This window comes from Centropristis striata, chromosome 18, assembly GCF_030273125.1.
Source record: "Centropristis striata isolate RG_2023a ecotype Rhode Island chromosome 18, C.striata_1.0, whole genome shotgun sequence".
Taxonomy (NCBI): domain Eukaryota; kingdom Metazoa; phylum Chordata; class Actinopteri; order Perciformes; family Serranidae; genus Centropristis; species Centropristis striata.
In genome coordinates, this window is record NC_081534.1 from 21,498,187 (window position 1) to 21,514,767 (window position 16,581).

Here is a 16,581-nt window from a genome sequence, read left to right on the forward strand (position 1 = left end):
GGTTTGATATAGTAAGCTAGTTTTGCTTAAATTAATCCTCTTGTATTTCTGTGTGTATTATAATTGTTATTGCTACCTTCAGTTTGCAAGCTGTAGCTTTATCCAACTTAATTCTCAGCTCATTAGTTTATCCACATACGGCCACAGAGCTGAACGATCAGACGCGTTTCAGTTCCCATCCTTAATTGCTTTACAGCCTCCCAGAAAAATCTGAGGAAAAAATGCATGCTACTCAGACCAGTAGTGCCTATGTTTTTTAAATTGTCCCAGGAAACATTTAGCAGTAAGTAGTATGTTGGCCAGTTAAAAAGTAGCAGGAGAAGATTTTCCTTTAGAAGATTTTCTTTTATATTTTGTGGTTATGGCTGATACTGGGACAGGATCTGCAAATAATTAACCGACCAAGGTTGACTCATGTTTCCGCCTGTGCTCCATCACTGTCCCTTTAAACTTAAAATGGACACCGATGGAGCACATTCATTAAACAGATATAGAGAATTGTGGGATTAAATGATTCAAAACTGATTGTCTTCCCCTTGCCTTGCATTTACATCACCATTTATTGTTTTATGGTTTCATGGATGTTATTTTAACTCACGATTGTTAGGTTCATGCTAACTTGTTCAGCACTTAAGTCATCTTTGGTTGTTTGTGTTGTACTATAGAAATAAACTTGATTTTATTCGATTTTATTTAGAAAGGTTTGTTATATGTCTATTATGGTATGAAATCCATTGCAAGACAGCTATGTTTTATAAAGAAAAAATAGAATGGATTGTGTCTTTTTTTTTACTTGTTTCTGAAACAAATGCATCAAGTTCTTTATTGGGCACATGGATACACTACTGTTTTTGTCCACAGGGGCCGCCAGAAAATGAAAGTTCTTTGTTGTTGCTTTAACTCTTGTTCAATTTTCAATGTCAAAAGCAGCATCCTTCCATTCCTCCAGGCATTACGTCATTTCTATGTGTCATTTAACACGTGTTTTGGCCATGCTTCTTTTCTCCTATAGCGAGTCAAGCCTCTGGTGGTGACAGACCTGTTTGAGGACATCAAGGATGGTGTGATGCTGCTGGCCCTGCTGGAAGTCCTCTCCGGACAAAATCTGGTGAGTCTCACGGTTATTTTTACAACACGTGGCTTGGCCAGAGACTTCAAATGCTTCACATCCTCTGATCTCTCTGGATTAAACATTAACTTGATCTGATTTAATAAGGATCAGACTGGATAAATAACAGAGCAATTCAGTCATTTTTTTAATTATTTATATTCGGTTGTTTTTCTTAGTGCTGCTGCTCTAAGTGTTTTTGACAGATCTGAAAAGGAGCTACAGAATTAATACAGTGCATGTGAACAGGGCCACAATTACATGGAAACGCTCATTGATTGGCATTTTATTAGGATGTTTGAATTGAATGGAAAAGCCCTGATTACCAAGGACAGATCATAGTTCACAATCACAAACACACACAGACAACACAGACAAAGACACAGCTTGAGGATTTTCCTCAGCCAATATTGCCTTAGGTCTAAGCTGTCTATGTCCTATTGATCCGCCTGTTTATAGTCAAACACAGCCTGATTGGATCTCTTGCCTTTTCTCACTTTATAAGCAAACACAAATACAGTTCAGAAGAATAAATCAGGAATAGTGTCTCCCACTTTAATTCCCATACTGGCACTAAAGCATTTATCTTTTCAGCTGCACTGTTTTATTACATCCACACTATCTATTGGTTCCCCTTTCTGTTTCTTTCTCCTCGTTTCCATTGTTCTCTTTTTTCCTTGCAGCCATGTGAGCAGGGCAAGAAGCTAAAGAGGATCCACTGGGTCGCCAACATTGGTACAGCGCTCAAATTCCTTGAGGGGAGGAAGGTAAGAGTTCAGGGCCTTCTTTTTATGTTTTTTCTTCTTCTCTGTTTTGCCCCTCCTCCTCCTGCTCGTCCGGCTCAGCTGCTGCCTTGTGGGTGCAAACACTGAATCCTGACCTTGTGTGACCTGTTTCCCCCTTCGTCCTCGCCTCTTTCCACAGCCCTGAAACCAATATTCTCTGTTTCCACAACCCTTCAAAGGCTTTTGTTGAGTAAATAAATAGGAAAAAAAATTCAAACAAACATTCAATATATTCTGGCTGATAGTTTTCACGTTATTTTCTTTGTCGGATTGGTATACATTTACGGTTTGGCTGCCTATAAATGATCAAATAGTTAATGAAAAAGTAATTTTATGACTTAAATTGATGCTTACAGGTCACACCATACCTCTTTAACTTAATAATATTGGTATTTTCTTTCCTTATTGACAAAATTACATCCAAAAATGCTTAATGTGGTTTTGGATGTAATCATCTAACTGCATCAACTGCCCCTCCATAAGATTAGTGAAACATTCCCAAAGCTTCACCCAGCTCGTCCTTGGATATACATAAATAAAGCCATAAGTACGAGCTGGTGTCTGCAGGGACATTGATTTGTCTTCCTCGAGTGTGACAGGGTTAAAACCGTAAATCCTACACCAGTAATCTGCAGTCTGGAGACGAGATGTCAGTGGGCACTCTGCTGTATGTGTGTGTGAGACTTGTGTAAATCTGTATGTGTAGAAAATGAAATGTAAATATGCTCTGTGGTTAAATCTAATGTATGTCTAGACTGTATTTACATTTTGCTTTAGAGGCTATCGCTGTGATGCCTGATGCATGTTTGTCTCCTGTGTCTCTATAATAGTGTTCAATCATGTCTGTAAACTGTTGAAATACTTTAATATATGCAATTAACTATCAGTTTCAAATCTGTTGCTGAACATTTTACAAGTTGTAATACTCAAGTCAATAACAATACATAAGGATATGTTATTCATGAGTTATTGCATCACTTATCTTTTTTTAAATTATAAGAGTAGTTTATATGTTTGGTTGTTTTTTTAAACTTACTTTTTTCCAAATTTTGTGCAAACAGAATACAGACAGTAACGCAGCAATAAATAGGTACTCCAATGTAGAATACAATTGTGAAAAGAAACAGAAACAACATGGAATTGCATACAATACATCCAAGTTACACAGGTGCAATATACTGTATTATATAACATTGTAGTTAAGATAGTTAAGCTAATTAATACAGAGAAAATACGGAAAAAAAACAAATTCATGAAAATATACTTAAAAAACAAACAGCAACAAACTAACAAACTTAAGTGGGGAGAGCATTTTATATGTTGACTGTATCCACTGTTGAGTTGGTGGTAGTATGGAATGATTTATTGAGTTTTATAGTGAATAATACAGAGGAACTTAAAATCATAACTAGATTTTTTTTCCATTTGTTAGAAATGACCATTTCCTAGAGCCTAGTGTATCTTCAAAACTTGCTATGTCTTACTTATGCTCCCTAACCTCAAGATATTCACTTTATAATGATATAAAACAAAGAAAATAAATAAATCTGCACTTTTGAGAAGCTTGAATCAGCAAATGGTCATTTTAGCTTCATCAACTGCTTAAAGGTACTGTAAATTACATCGGAACGTTAATACAGCACACAATGTTTTAGTGGTTAGCATTTTCGCCTCAGCAAGAGGGAAGAGGGTCACAGGTTTGAATTTGACTTTCGTGCTTTTTTCTGTGGAGTTTGCATGTTCTCCCCATGTCAGAGTGAGTTCTCTCCGGGTACAAAAACATGAAGCTTAGGTTTAATTGGAGACTCTAAATTGGCCGTAGGAGTGAATGAGAGCGTGATTGTCTGTCTCTATGTGTCAGCCCTGTGATACTCTGGTCCAATGTCCCACCTCTCGCCCAATGTCAACTGGGATTGGCTCCAGCCTCCCATGACCCGAGTCCGCTTCCTGGCAGGAAAATAAAGTCACGCTCCCTCCATGTGTGTTTTAATCAAAGCTTCTCAGTTCCTTGTTGTGGTTGTCTGGTTGCACGTGCGTGCTAGTGCATGTGGGTTAGCCAGTGTGTTAAATAACGCCAAACACTGATGGTTGCAATGCAGCCACTACTGTATGTTTATCTGTGTTTTTTATGCTGATGTGTGTGGTCGTAACACAAAACATTCACCATCCCAGCTTCACTCTGGGTTGAGTTGCCGGGATGACCTGCTGTGTTTTCTAATATGAAACCATGTATTGCATGTATTCTTATCAGCCACTATCCCACGCTGCCCTCGCCTGCCCCCAATCTCCTCGTCCATGCTTCTTCACATATGTGGAGTGGCTTGCATTACCATATGATGACCTGTTGTGCCACAGCGCCACAGTAATATAACCCTCTGTGTGATCATATAGAATACTTCATCATATCAGGAGACACAGCCCTCTCTTTCTCCCTCTTTTTCTTGCTCCTCTCTCTCTCTCTCTCTCTCTCTCTCTCTCTCTCTCTCGTCCTGCATCACCCTCTCTCTGTCCATCTCCGCTGGATATAATCCCTGTTGCCTGTGCAGCAGTGATAGATCTCTGCTCTCAGCCAACCACTCAAGTTATCTCACCTCAGAGATGCGACGCTATCTGCTGTCTCAGAGTCAATGAGGCGTCCTCCTTCAATCAAACACCTAAACGCTCTCTTGCTGTCTTTCTCTCCCTCCTCTCTCTTTTCTCATCTGCCTTCCAGTCTGCCTACAGAGGATCTCCGGTCAGTATCCATAACGTTATGCACTGGTTAGTTCAGGATGATGTCAGGATTATCTGCATCCAGTAGTGCTGAGGATTATGTTCATACTGTATATTGCTCATTTGTCATTATAGTGAAATTTAGGGAATATAAACTGGACTTGATTGTAATTTATTGTTATAAGTTCCTGTTATGAGATATTAAAATGCAAAATATTGTGTTTTGACACAGATCAAGCTTGTGAACATCAACTCCACCGACATTGTTGATGGACGGCCGTCAATTGTATTGGGATTGATTTGGACCATCATCCTCTACTTCCAGGTAACATTGTAACATTTAGTTTGGGTGCACAAAGGTTGAGTCCTTGCTGAGTTTTTGCTGCATGTCACTCGCTCTCTTCCCCCTTTCCTGTCTTATCTGTGCTGTCCAAAAGGCCAAAAAAGCCCCAAAACTAATCTTTAAACAAACAAACACTGCCTTTAGTTGATTTACATCAGGGCTATTCATCAGATTTTCACATGCAGTGAACACATTTCAGCATGCTTTATTCTTAATACGTCCAAAAACTGCCCTATTGGTCATCTGTACAAGCACCTTATTACAATCAAGGGGTAACCTTAAGAGCTGAACATTTTAATCAAGTCTGGTTATTTGAACTTCAATGAGTAACTGCGCAAGAGCACAAAAAAAAAATCTGTTTAATTTACAGTAAAAAAACAGCATCTGTGGTTGGCAGAACTTCACCATGAAAAATACAGTGAGTGGGTTTGCTACTGTAAATGTTAATATCAGCAAAAACTGTAAATTAGACAGAAAGAGTAGAAGAGTAGTGACTTTATTTTTAGGGTAATTGTGTCCTTGTGGTATTTTTCTGTGTTTTCTACATGTTAAAAGTTTTTTGGTACTATTCCTTGATTTACGGTAATTAAAAGCATCTACTAATAATTATATACTAATTGTACGCCATATTTCTGATGCATTTTGACAGTATTTTACTGTAATTTCTACAAACATTTTTTACAGTGTATGTAACCACACAACAGACTACATCATGTTCTTAACCACGTCAGGTACATATTTTAACCCAAACCATGATGCTTTTCTAAACCTAACCAAGTTGTTTTGTTACCTAAACATAATCAAGTAGAACGGTCATATATATTCTGTTACATATTCTGTTGCTTCTGTATGAGGATGTGCTGTTTTTTTTAAACAGTGAAACAACATAAGGAGAAAAAATGTGTTGCTTACTAAGTTACTCAATGTGAATGTCTTGTCAAATCAACACTGAAAGCTCACTACTAGGACCTAAAATTGACAACAACATGGCTGCCAATATGCAATTAGCCTGGTTCTATACATCAATGGCCGGCTGGGGCTCAGTTGGTAGAGTGGTCGCTCACTGATTCAATCCTGGTGGTTCGATCCCTGACCATGGCAGCACCTACATGTCGAAGTATCCTTGGGCAAGATACTGAACCACAAATTGCTCCCGATGCTGCGTTCATCGGTGTGTTAATGAATTCCTGATGGTGGCAGCGTTTAGGGTAACCTAGGCCTCCACTATGAATACATGTGTGAATGAGCGCTGTCTGTAGTGTAAAGCGCTCTGAGTCGTCGCAAAGACTAGAAAAGTGCTATATAAGTGCAGTCTATCTACCGTACACAAACCAGTAAACCAATGATAAATCCACTAAGAAATATGCAAAAGCCTCAATCAGTTTCATGTTGTAAACTGGCAGTACTTATTAGGAAGCAAGATGCTTGAAATATATGTTGGTAAAAGCGAAGCAACTATAGAGAAATTTAAGCTGGGAAGAATCAATCTTCCGAAGCATCTCCATTGGAAACGAGCAGATGCTACCTCAGGCATCTCAGACATGAACAGCAACTTAATCACAACGCTACAGTCTCTCTGCAACATCAGCTCATAAAGATGTCTGCTATTCAAGCCGTCACCAGGATATTAAATAAAGAAAATGTACAAAAGTGGAAAATGTATTTATTCACTTACTGACATCTTGATGTATTTCATTCCACACTGATATTTATGGATTTTCTGAGTTGTGAGCCTCCGTTTGCTGGCAGTAGAGAAAAGAAACTGAGAAGTAGATTATGTGCAGATAGCAATAAATCTTTAACAACCGGCCAGCTGGCTGGGCTGAAGTCTAATAATACGTTTTGTGATTGTTGTCCCAAGTCATGCATGTATTTAGATTTTTTCTTTTTGTACATATGGATGATATCATTGAAGCTCAGGATTATTACATATGTCATCATTTATCAACTGAATTCCTATTGTGTTCAACCATAGTTACGTAATATAAACAGTATTTCTGGTTTATTTGTAACTCAGTATTCAACATATGGAACAACATTTGCACACAAAAAAGATTAGTACATTTGAAAGTGAAAATCAAATGATTTCCTCTTTAATCTGTCATTTTGTTGCCTCTAAACTAGAATTTAATAACTTTCAAGATATTTAAATGTTCCAGTGTGTAGCTGAATAATGGTTAAGCAGTGGGGAAACTGGACTTTTAAGCAGACACATAAAGTCCAATAATAAATCAAACTGCAAGTCACTTGATGACAAATTTTTATGTTCGTATGTGTTGTGTATTAGTGAAGGACGTCAGCTGCATGAGTTGCAAAAAAACAAACACAAAAGGCAATTATTCACCTGCAATTACAGTGATTAAGCTTAGTGCCCCTCAGGCAGGCATTATAATTAATAAACAATGGATAAAAGATAATTCTGGAGTAAATATGCAAGTATGGCGGCCTCATTTCTTCACCAGTTTCCTGTTCTCTTCAGATTGAGGAGCTCACCAGTAGCCTACCAGCACTTCAGGGCATGTCCAGCAGCACTTCTTCACTGGACAGCTCCACCAGCAGCACCGAGGCCACCAGCCCCCCGGTCAAAAGAAAACCCCTCCCACCTGTGCAGGGCGGAGCCAGAAAGGCCCTACTGAGATGGGTCCAGCAGACGGCCACCAAGTGTGTAGCATCCCTTAGTAAACTGTCTTGTCTCTAAAACAAAATAGACAAACTGTACTGTGGTATTATCATTGAAACTTGCTTTTCCCCACCTGCTTTGATTTCTTGTTGTTCTTCATAGACGTCTGGGCATTGAGGTGAAGGACTTTGGCTCCAGTTGGCGCACAGGGTTAGCATTCTTCGCGGTTATCAACGCCCTTCGGCCCAATCTAGTTGACATGGAGCGTGTGTGGAGGAGGCCTAATCGAGTGAATCTACAGGAAGCTTTTTTATTGGCTGAAAGAGAGCTGGGTGTGCCACAACTTCTCGACCCGGAGGGTAAATTACATTTTGTATCCCATTTCCTACAGACTCTATCATTAAAGGACCGGTCCTTTATTTATTTATTAATTTATTGAGGTTTTTATATAATTCTGTAGCTTCCCAGTATTCTTCCATATCCATATCCAGGTCATATGTTTTAGCATCTAAGGCTGTTTTTCTTACCCTTCTGAGAACGATTTTCCACTTGATGACATAGCTTTCTGCATGATAGCTGGCTAGCTGGTAGCTGGCGAGAGCAGGTGACAGATTACACTTTAGTTTACACCAGATTTGCGGCAAATCTGATGTTGATTTTCCTGTAACATTAGCCCATTTTTTCAACAGTTATTTAAATTTTTTGATGGATTGGATTGTATGAGGAGGTGAATATTTGTAAGTGGTAATTTGACATATGTGTGACCGTGCCTTGAAACAAATAAACTAACCAATCAAGGCATCGGTAGACCAGCAGCTCGTGTTCTGCGAGGTCAACTTACTGGTTTTGTCAACGGAGTCTGGTGCCTTTTGAAGAGAGCATTGGTTATTGCTCCAGTTACTCTCGCGTAAACTTAAAAACATATTGCTAACATTGGCATACTCATTATCTAGAGTCACTCTTGCGATATTATTGTGATTTCTATTCATCTCACTTCAGTCTTTTTATTTCTCCACAATGAGTGTCAAACCCACAGACTGACCAACAAAGTATTCAGTCAAATTGAACTGAAAGCATTTTCTCAAACTTTCTCAACTTTGAGCTTCACTACTGAACAACTTCCCAACACCATATCCTGACGTACATGGTGCCTACAGATTCCTTAGGTCTTCTCGTTTCATATGATACCAGTATCTCCAGTATATTCCTAAAAGTGAGAAAAAACAGCGAAAATACTACCGGCCGCCCGACAGTTTTGCCACACAAAATATTGTGATACTATGCTGTATTGATATTTTCCCCCACCTCCAACTACCAACTGAGATAACAAATAACCACATACCAAATCTACAACATCATGAGCTCAAATTAATTCTTAAGTCATTCGTCTCTCTAATACCTTTTCTTTTTCTCTTGGCTACATTGTCTTTTAATAGACAACAATATGACCTTTCATGTTACTCATTCAAAAGAAATTATTTACCTTATATATCATTTAAATCTGTGGCTTGTCCTCATATAGAGGTGTTTGTTTACTGCAGAATACTGATATACAATAGTGGGCATCTATTGCAGCATCAGATGTGCACCTCAGTGTCACTTCCAAACACCAGCTGTGCCCCTTCATGCCTGCCCTTCAGAATGAACTCTGACAAATCAAGCTTGACATCAGTATAATTAAGGTCCATTAGGCCATGAGATTCAGCGCAGTGGAACCTCCAAACAAAACTTGGACGCTGATGTGAAGTGCTGAAGGTTGTTCTCATTTAATGTGGCAGTTGTCTGCTGCTGAATGGATGTCAGTCAAAAATATTCTTTTCAATTCCATAGACATCTTTCTCTATGATTTATCCACTGGCCTCCACTTGATATGACATCTGATTATATTAATTTTGTACCCCTTCCTAGATGTTGATGTAGACAAGCCAGATGAGAAATCCATTATGACATACGTAGCCCAGTTCCTGAAGCATCACCCTGACCGACAGCAGAGCGACTCAGACGGACAGCAAGAAGAAGAGGTAACCAGCTGTCGGATTTATCTCAGTCTGGACACGCCATTCTTTGTCTCCTCTCTCTTTGCATCATGTGTGTTTTGTCTTTCTCTTCAGATGTCACAGTCAGTGTGTGAAACCTCAGCCATGACATATCTATAGATGGCATTTTTGTCTTTGTGTAGTCAGTGTTGTGAGCACAGCTGGGTCTCTCTAAATACACTTTGATGCTTGTTTTAATCTATGTAAGTGCAAGGTGGGCGAGGCTTTTTTTCAAGTTCAGTAAAAGTCAGAGCAATTACAGGGAGCGAATTTCCATATTTTATAATTACTTAATGCTTTCTAAAACGTTCTGATGCGTAACCACCACCTATCTGCTATTCAAGGTTAAAACAAACAGTAATAATTCCTCTTTCATGTGACTCAGGTGCCTATTTCATGTCTTTCCTTGTTGCACATCTCTCCTTGTCTTTGTCTCTCTGGTGTTTTTGTGTGGTGCCTGCTTTCCTGTGGTTGTTGTGCTGGCCTCTGTCCTACAGCATGGTCTTGCTCCACGCGATATAGTGGAAATGTTGGAGGTAGGTTAAAGAGTAACTTTGAAAGGTCCCAGGGGCAGGTTTTCCATCATTTCCCTGCAGCTCAATGCAATTAGCGCCCATGCACATTCATGGTTTCCATATAAATGTGATTAATGCTTATTTTTCTGCCTCTACTATTGGATTACAGTATCACTGTCTACTGTACACTGTATGGACGAGATTAAACATTGTTTTTCCATGTCAAAATAGAGCCTATATGCTAATATTGGCTCTTTATCTTACCTGATGTGATATTCCCGCCGCAGGGTTTCTGAGCCATGATAACAAAAGGAAGTCCAGTATAATAAGACGTGATATTACCATTTATTAACGTTACCTCCCGCTATGGCTCCTGGTTCCATTAGCATGACAATGAAAGCCTCTGGCATTGGCAGTGTGCATTGATACAGCGTATTTGATGGAAAGCTTGTGAATAGAGGTTGCCTGTTTTTAAGGTTAACAGTGGCAGGAGCAGTGATGTGCTTTAAAGCTGCGTTAACCGCTTGCTTTCAGTGTTTCTCTGTCTTACAAGGCTGATTAGTCTTCTGGTGGCTTTGTTCTTTGTTGACAGTTCTTGCTAACACGCTAATGTTTGTCCTGTGTATTCTCTTTCATTGGATGAAGGTCAATTAGCCCTTGTGTTTTCACATAAAAGCATCAAAAGGGCCTCTTCATAAAATAAGTAAATAAATGAAACGCTGATTGTAAAAATGATTTTCAGAAGCTTTTTTTTGGAGTGAGCCTAATTTATTTCTGAGGGTGTCATAAAGAATAAAGTTTGATATTCTCACAGGAGCTAACGTGAAGTGATAAAACTGAATAGAATGAGAGTGAACAGCTCGCAGACTGAATAGACAATCTCACAAGCTTTTGAGCAGCATAGTATTATCGTCATGGTTACTTAAAATCCAATGAAATGTTAGTAGGGGGTCTCAGACAAAGTACCCTGTTTAAGCTGAGTGTTTTTGGCAGCTGTGGGTTTTTGACGTTTTGTCCTACAGGGAGACGAAGAGGATTAAGAGAACACATGTTTAACAGTACATGCCCTCTCTTTCACCCTCTTCCTTTCATCAATCCCTCAAACATTTATTTGGTTAATCACTTTCTTTCTCTTCATTTTCCCTGTTTTACCCTCTGCGTTAAACTCTTTTGTCCTCTCTATTATTTGTTTTTCATTTCCCATTTGCACTTTTTGCTATTTCCACGTCCGTTGTTCACCCCACCGCCTCTCACCCATCCTGGCCTCCTAGAGAGAGCAGCGAAAGAGCCTGAGGGAGCTCAAAATGTGGCTCAACCAGCTGGAGAGAGATGCAATACAGGCTCAGGAGACTGAGGGCAATCTCGCTCAACAGTACCAGGTTAGTGTGTGTGCGTGGGTGGGTGATTTGGTGTGTGGGTGTGTGTGCATTTGAAACCGGGCACACTGGGCACAGACGCTCCTATTATTAGCTTAATCAGTGGCATTACACTGTGGGGATCAGACGGCAGCCGTCATATTTTCAGTCAATCTGGCTTATTCCACCAAGCCTCGGGATACTTTCCATATTCAGCAGCATGTGGGATACCCCCATTTTCTCTGCACAATATTCAGACAAGTCTGAAGGCAGAGAGAGGACAGCATTCAGACGCAGTTAGCTACAGGTTCTATGAGTGTCTGATTGGAGAAAGCACTTTTTTTACTTTATACTGTACCTTGAATATTTTTGGGGCTGTGAATAATTTCTTCTTTTCTTTGCAGTTGTTTAAGACTCTGCATGTCCAGCTGGAGATGAGGAGGAAGCAGGTGGAGGGGGCTTTGCAGTCCACTCAGAAGGATGGGATGCTGACTGTGGATCAGGCTCTGGTCAAACAGGCCTGGGAGAGAGTCTCTAATAGGGTGAGAGAAGCAGGAGGCACCTCCTCAAATGTTTCCAGACAGATTTGCGCCAAGGATGTCATGGTTGCATGTAGGGATGGCCGTTTGGAAGAAGCCTGCCAACTCAAACATCTATAACATTTATGATCAACTAATCGATTAATCGTGGTACATGGGCAAAATAAGATGTATATTCAGTACCATGCAAAAGCCTATTTGATAAGGATTTGAAAGGATGAAAAGAAAGGATGAAAAGAGACTTCCTGTTGATAGTAAAAACTAACTCAAGTGAGATTATACTCTAAAGATAACATCAAGGAGTTAAATGTTTTATGTTTTTGCCCCCGAAGAGGCATGAGGTTAGTTTTCACAGTAATCTTGCATATTTAAATGTGTTTTGTGTTAAAATCACTTTTGGATCAAATGATACAGTTTGATACAGTAAGCTAAGTTTGATCAAATTAATTCTCTTGTATTTCTGTGTGTTTTATAATTGTTATTGCAACTTTCAGTTTGCAAACTGTAGCTTTATCCAACTTAATGCTCATTGCTCATTGGCTTATTCACGTAGAACTGAACGCTCAGTCGTGTTTCAGTTCAGTGAGTACTGATACGGAGTCATAGATGAAATAAAAAAAATTTAAAAAACAGATCGATTAAAAATTCCACGTCATCAACCAAAGTATTCCCATCCCTAGTTGCATGTGTGTTTTTTGAGTATGTCAGTCTTTTTTTTTTATTTTTTTTATTCTAAGAACCCCCTTATTTATTGTGTCCACTTGGGTTTGGCTGTCTACTGAATTGGCATATGATGACGTCCACAGTGAACCCCTTTACCCTCAACTGCTACAGTGTTAAATAGAGTAGCTCTCACAAAGAACTAGGTTATAGCAATGTGCAACTGCTACAGTGTTAAAGTAGTGTTAAGTAGCTATTGTGAAGTGCTGGGGTCGTAGAGGTGCAGTCTGCGGTGACAGTCCAGGGGCTGCAGCCTCTAGTGCTGCAGGAACATATTAGTGCACCAGTGTGCAGTTCCACTCAGGAAGTCCACAGAGCTGTTTGGTCCAAAAACACCTTGGTCATTTTTTTTCTAGCAAGTTTAGTAGCATTTTGTCTCCCACTTAATAACAATTTAGTTTAATTTGATTAAGACACAAACCAAACCAAAGCCATTTGATAGCTGGTTTTCATTGTAATTGTTTCATCAATAATGTATTTTCACTTTTGAGCTTGGATTGGGGTTGTAAGGTAATTTGTTTGTTGTTGTTGTTGTTGTTGTTGTTGTTGTTGTGCCATGCAGTGAACTGGACAATTACAATCAGCTCACAGTGTTTCTCTGTTTGTGCCCTCAACTGTGTTAATTATTTCAGCTGCTGGACTGGCATCTGCAGTTGGACAGGTCTCTGCCGGCTCCTCTGGATATGGTGGGGGCGTGGCTGCATGAGGCTGAAGGAGCCCTGCGAGAGGAGATCATCGTCCATCAGGCACACGACGTGACAGCTAACACTGTCCACAGGGCTCTGGAGCAGCACAAGGTTAGCAGGGAGCCATAGACAGGAGAGGAAATGTAGCATTGAGAGAAGTATCTGTATCTAAGTATCTGTTTGCTTTTCTGTGTTCATGAACTGTATGTATTTACACTGTGCAGGATGTGTTAAAGAGCCTGGAGAGTCACCAGCAGATATTTCAGAGGATCCATAAAGACAGAAGTGTTGATGGAGTCCCTGTTCCCCCAGACCAGCTCCAAGACATGGCTGAGAGGTAATAAAGACACCTGCTAATCTCTCCTAGAAGACCCATATTAACTCCCTCGCTTGGCACGATTTCACATTCTGCCTTTCAGAGGAGAAGCAGAATGTGAGGGTCAAGCTGTAGCTCTGATATATCCTTTGAAAACTTTGTCTTTTTTTTAGGATGAACTTTGTCTCTACGTCTTCTAGCATCCATTTGTCTAGAATGGAATTCCTGGAGAACAAACACCACATGCAGGCCTTCCTCACTCTCGCAGAGTCCAAGCTCAAATCCTGGATCATAAAATACGGCCGACAAGAATCTGTGGAACTGATGCTCCACAACTATGTTGTAAGCTCAGGCTTTGATTCACTCTGTACATATGTGCTGTGTTAAGTGTTAATGGAATCTTTAGGATAGGATATGTTGTGCAGAGCTTGAATGTGAACTGGATAGTTTGGATTTATATACCGATATATATCTTTTGATGTTGCCTTAACTTATGACCACTATTTGTTTGCTTCTCTCTGCCCACGAGCCAGAGCTAGTTCCTAAGAAAATCAAGCAAGCAACAGTTCTATAATTTGGAGGTATTTTGGATTCAAATGAAGAGCATCTGAATCTGAGGAAATTGCTTCAAAAGGTGGAAGATTTTTAATTTGATAAAGTCGTTAAATAAAACAGGTTGATGGTGATCTCTTCTTGTGGCGTTGAGTTAAAACTAAACACTTTGCACCAATATATATCATATATCGCCATTCTGCCTAAAAATACCGGGATATGAGTTTTGGTCCATATCGCCCAGTCCTCCTATGATGCAGGCAGGAGCTAAACATATTTTAGCCACCAAAAAAATCAATAACATTTAAAATGTATGCTATATTTACAATAGTTTCACTGCTGATCTACTGCTGCCTTGATTGGTTAGTTAAACTGATTGTATGATTCACCGTTTTAAAGGGTTAATTCAGATTCACTTAAGTTACAAAATAAACACAAAAAAAACAAATGATCAAGGCAGCGGTGGACCAGCAACTTCTGAGGTTAAATTACTGTTTTTTTGTCAATGGAGTCTGGTCATCTACTGTAGGTACTACACTGGCTACAGATAAGTACCTCACACAACCCCACTTCTGAACAAACATTTTAAGAAAGATGAAAAGCGCTCTGTTGTTTGATTTTAGGACATTACTATACAAAAGTCATACATTTCTAAAAATATTTCCTGCTACATATTGTATGACTCCTAACATGAACATGTTTCCAATTTGATTCTGTCTTCATCAGTTATTTGTGGAGAAGCACCATTTCTTTGAAAATTACGAGGCATTGTTCCAGTCCCTGAAACAGTCTGCTGAGGTCTACGTCAATGCTGACAGCTCAGGTGAGAAATCAAAACTTATACTGTATATTATATTAACACACACAGAGAATAACCTACTTAGATCAGGTTGTATGTTTCATGTTTTTTGGATAACTAAATTTCTCAATTCGGAGAAACTCAAGTGGTAAATAATGCCAATTAAGAGCTTCTCATTTAATACCGTGACATCACTATACAGTGAGTTATTTTCTTGAAAATCAGTGAGAAACTGAGCTTGAATGTTTTTTTCTCCTATGCATCAGAGGGGAACAACCCTGAACAACTTTCAGTGCATAAAATGCAGGAATTTCTTTTTTGGGCTATTTCAGCATATTAAATACTCATTCATCATTTCATGGCCAAAATCACATAAAACCCAATACTGCAATAAAGCGTTCCTGCTCAATGATTAAAGTCATGTGATTGCACATGATGGTCTAATAAAATTGGAAATATTACAAGGATAGATATCACAGGATAAATGTTATTGCAAAATCACTAACTGTTTACAAATCATCTCATTCCAGTCATATCGCTAAAACCGAATAACATTCTTTGGATTTTGCTTTAATCTGAAATTAAGTGGCCTCCAACATCTCAATATTGTTCACATATCTCAACTTCATTCTCCCTTGTCAACAACTCGATAACCAATGAGGCTTTCTCTCCCAGCAGCTCAGTCAGTCTGCCCCTGTCTGCAGCGTTACAGCTCAGTAGTAGGGGAGAGTCTGCAGGCTACAGCTAAATGAGGTTCCTCCACTCGCAGTTCTCAGTGGGGAATACGACCCCATTTGCTAGTTAGGGGCTGCTCTACTTCTGCAGGTCTCTGGGCGCAAACTCAGCTAGCTTGTTGGTTTCATTAAGTTTCAGGGTTGTGCTGCTTTAGGGTATGCACAGCGGAGAAGTGAGGTATGTCGACCAATCAGGACATCTGAGTCCTGATTGGTCGACCCCACAAATTAAGTGCTCCCCACCACCACAATACCCGCGTGAGCCCTGCTGTCAGTTAGCACCCTCTGCCCTGATTGGCTGGAAGAGAGATCATTCGAATCTTTTTAAAGGCCTAGTTTGAGGTTATAGCAAACTGCGGCAGGAGAGAATGGACAAGGGGATTGATATATAATGATCTACAATTTAAAGGCATAGTGCTACCTCATAAATGTGTATTTGAAACTGGATATCTATATGTGGTGGAGTCATTTATCAGCCCCACACTGGGCTAACAATATTTGTGGTACAGGAGACCTGAGTGTATGTACCAATGAACTGGAACACACAAGCAAAGAGAGTACATCTCCCTGTAGTGAGAGTTTTTCAGGTCAGAGATCCGTCTCCAAAGGCTTGTAGGGCCATCAGTCTTTATGTATGTGTTCTTTGTCTTGAGTTTCTATGAATATTTGAACTAGGTAAGGATGGGTGTTTGGAAGAAACCTGCCAACTCGATTATCTGTAACGTTAACGATCGATTAATTGTGACATGTACATGGGCAAA

At 39.6% G+C, this 16,581-nt stretch overlaps 1 protein-coding gene across 1 annotated transcript in view; it reads left to right on the top strand.

Moving 5' to 3' along the window:
• syne1a (spectrin repeat containing, nuclear envelope 1a) overlaps positions 1-16,581 on the top strand; it is a 169,426-nt gene that overhangs the window by 11,872 nt on the left and 140,973 nt on the right. Inside the window, exons 3-15 of the mRNA XM_059356191.1 lie at positions 1,013-1,108; positions 1,792-1,875; positions 4,607-4,627; positions 4,838-4,930; positions 7,428-7,609; positions 7,731-7,927; positions 9,477-9,589; positions 11,391-11,498; positions 11,879-12,016; positions 13,366-13,530; positions 13,644-13,756; positions 13,909-14,077; positions 15,014-15,110. Coding sequence (XP_059212174.1) covers positions 1,013-1,108; positions 1,792-1,875; positions 4,607-4,627; positions 4,838-4,930; positions 7,428-7,609; positions 7,731-7,927; positions 9,477-9,589; positions 11,391-11,498; positions 11,879-12,016; positions 13,366-13,530; positions 13,644-13,756; positions 13,909-14,077; positions 15,014-15,110 — 1,576 coding nt within the window. The remainder of the gene's footprint in view (positions 1-1,012; positions 1,109-1,791; positions 1,876-4,606; positions 4,628-4,837; positions 4,931-7,427; positions 7,610-7,730; positions 7,928-9,476; positions 9,590-11,390; positions 11,499-11,878; positions 12,017-13,365; positions 13,531-13,643; positions 13,757-13,908; positions 14,078-15,013; positions 15,111-16,581) is intronic.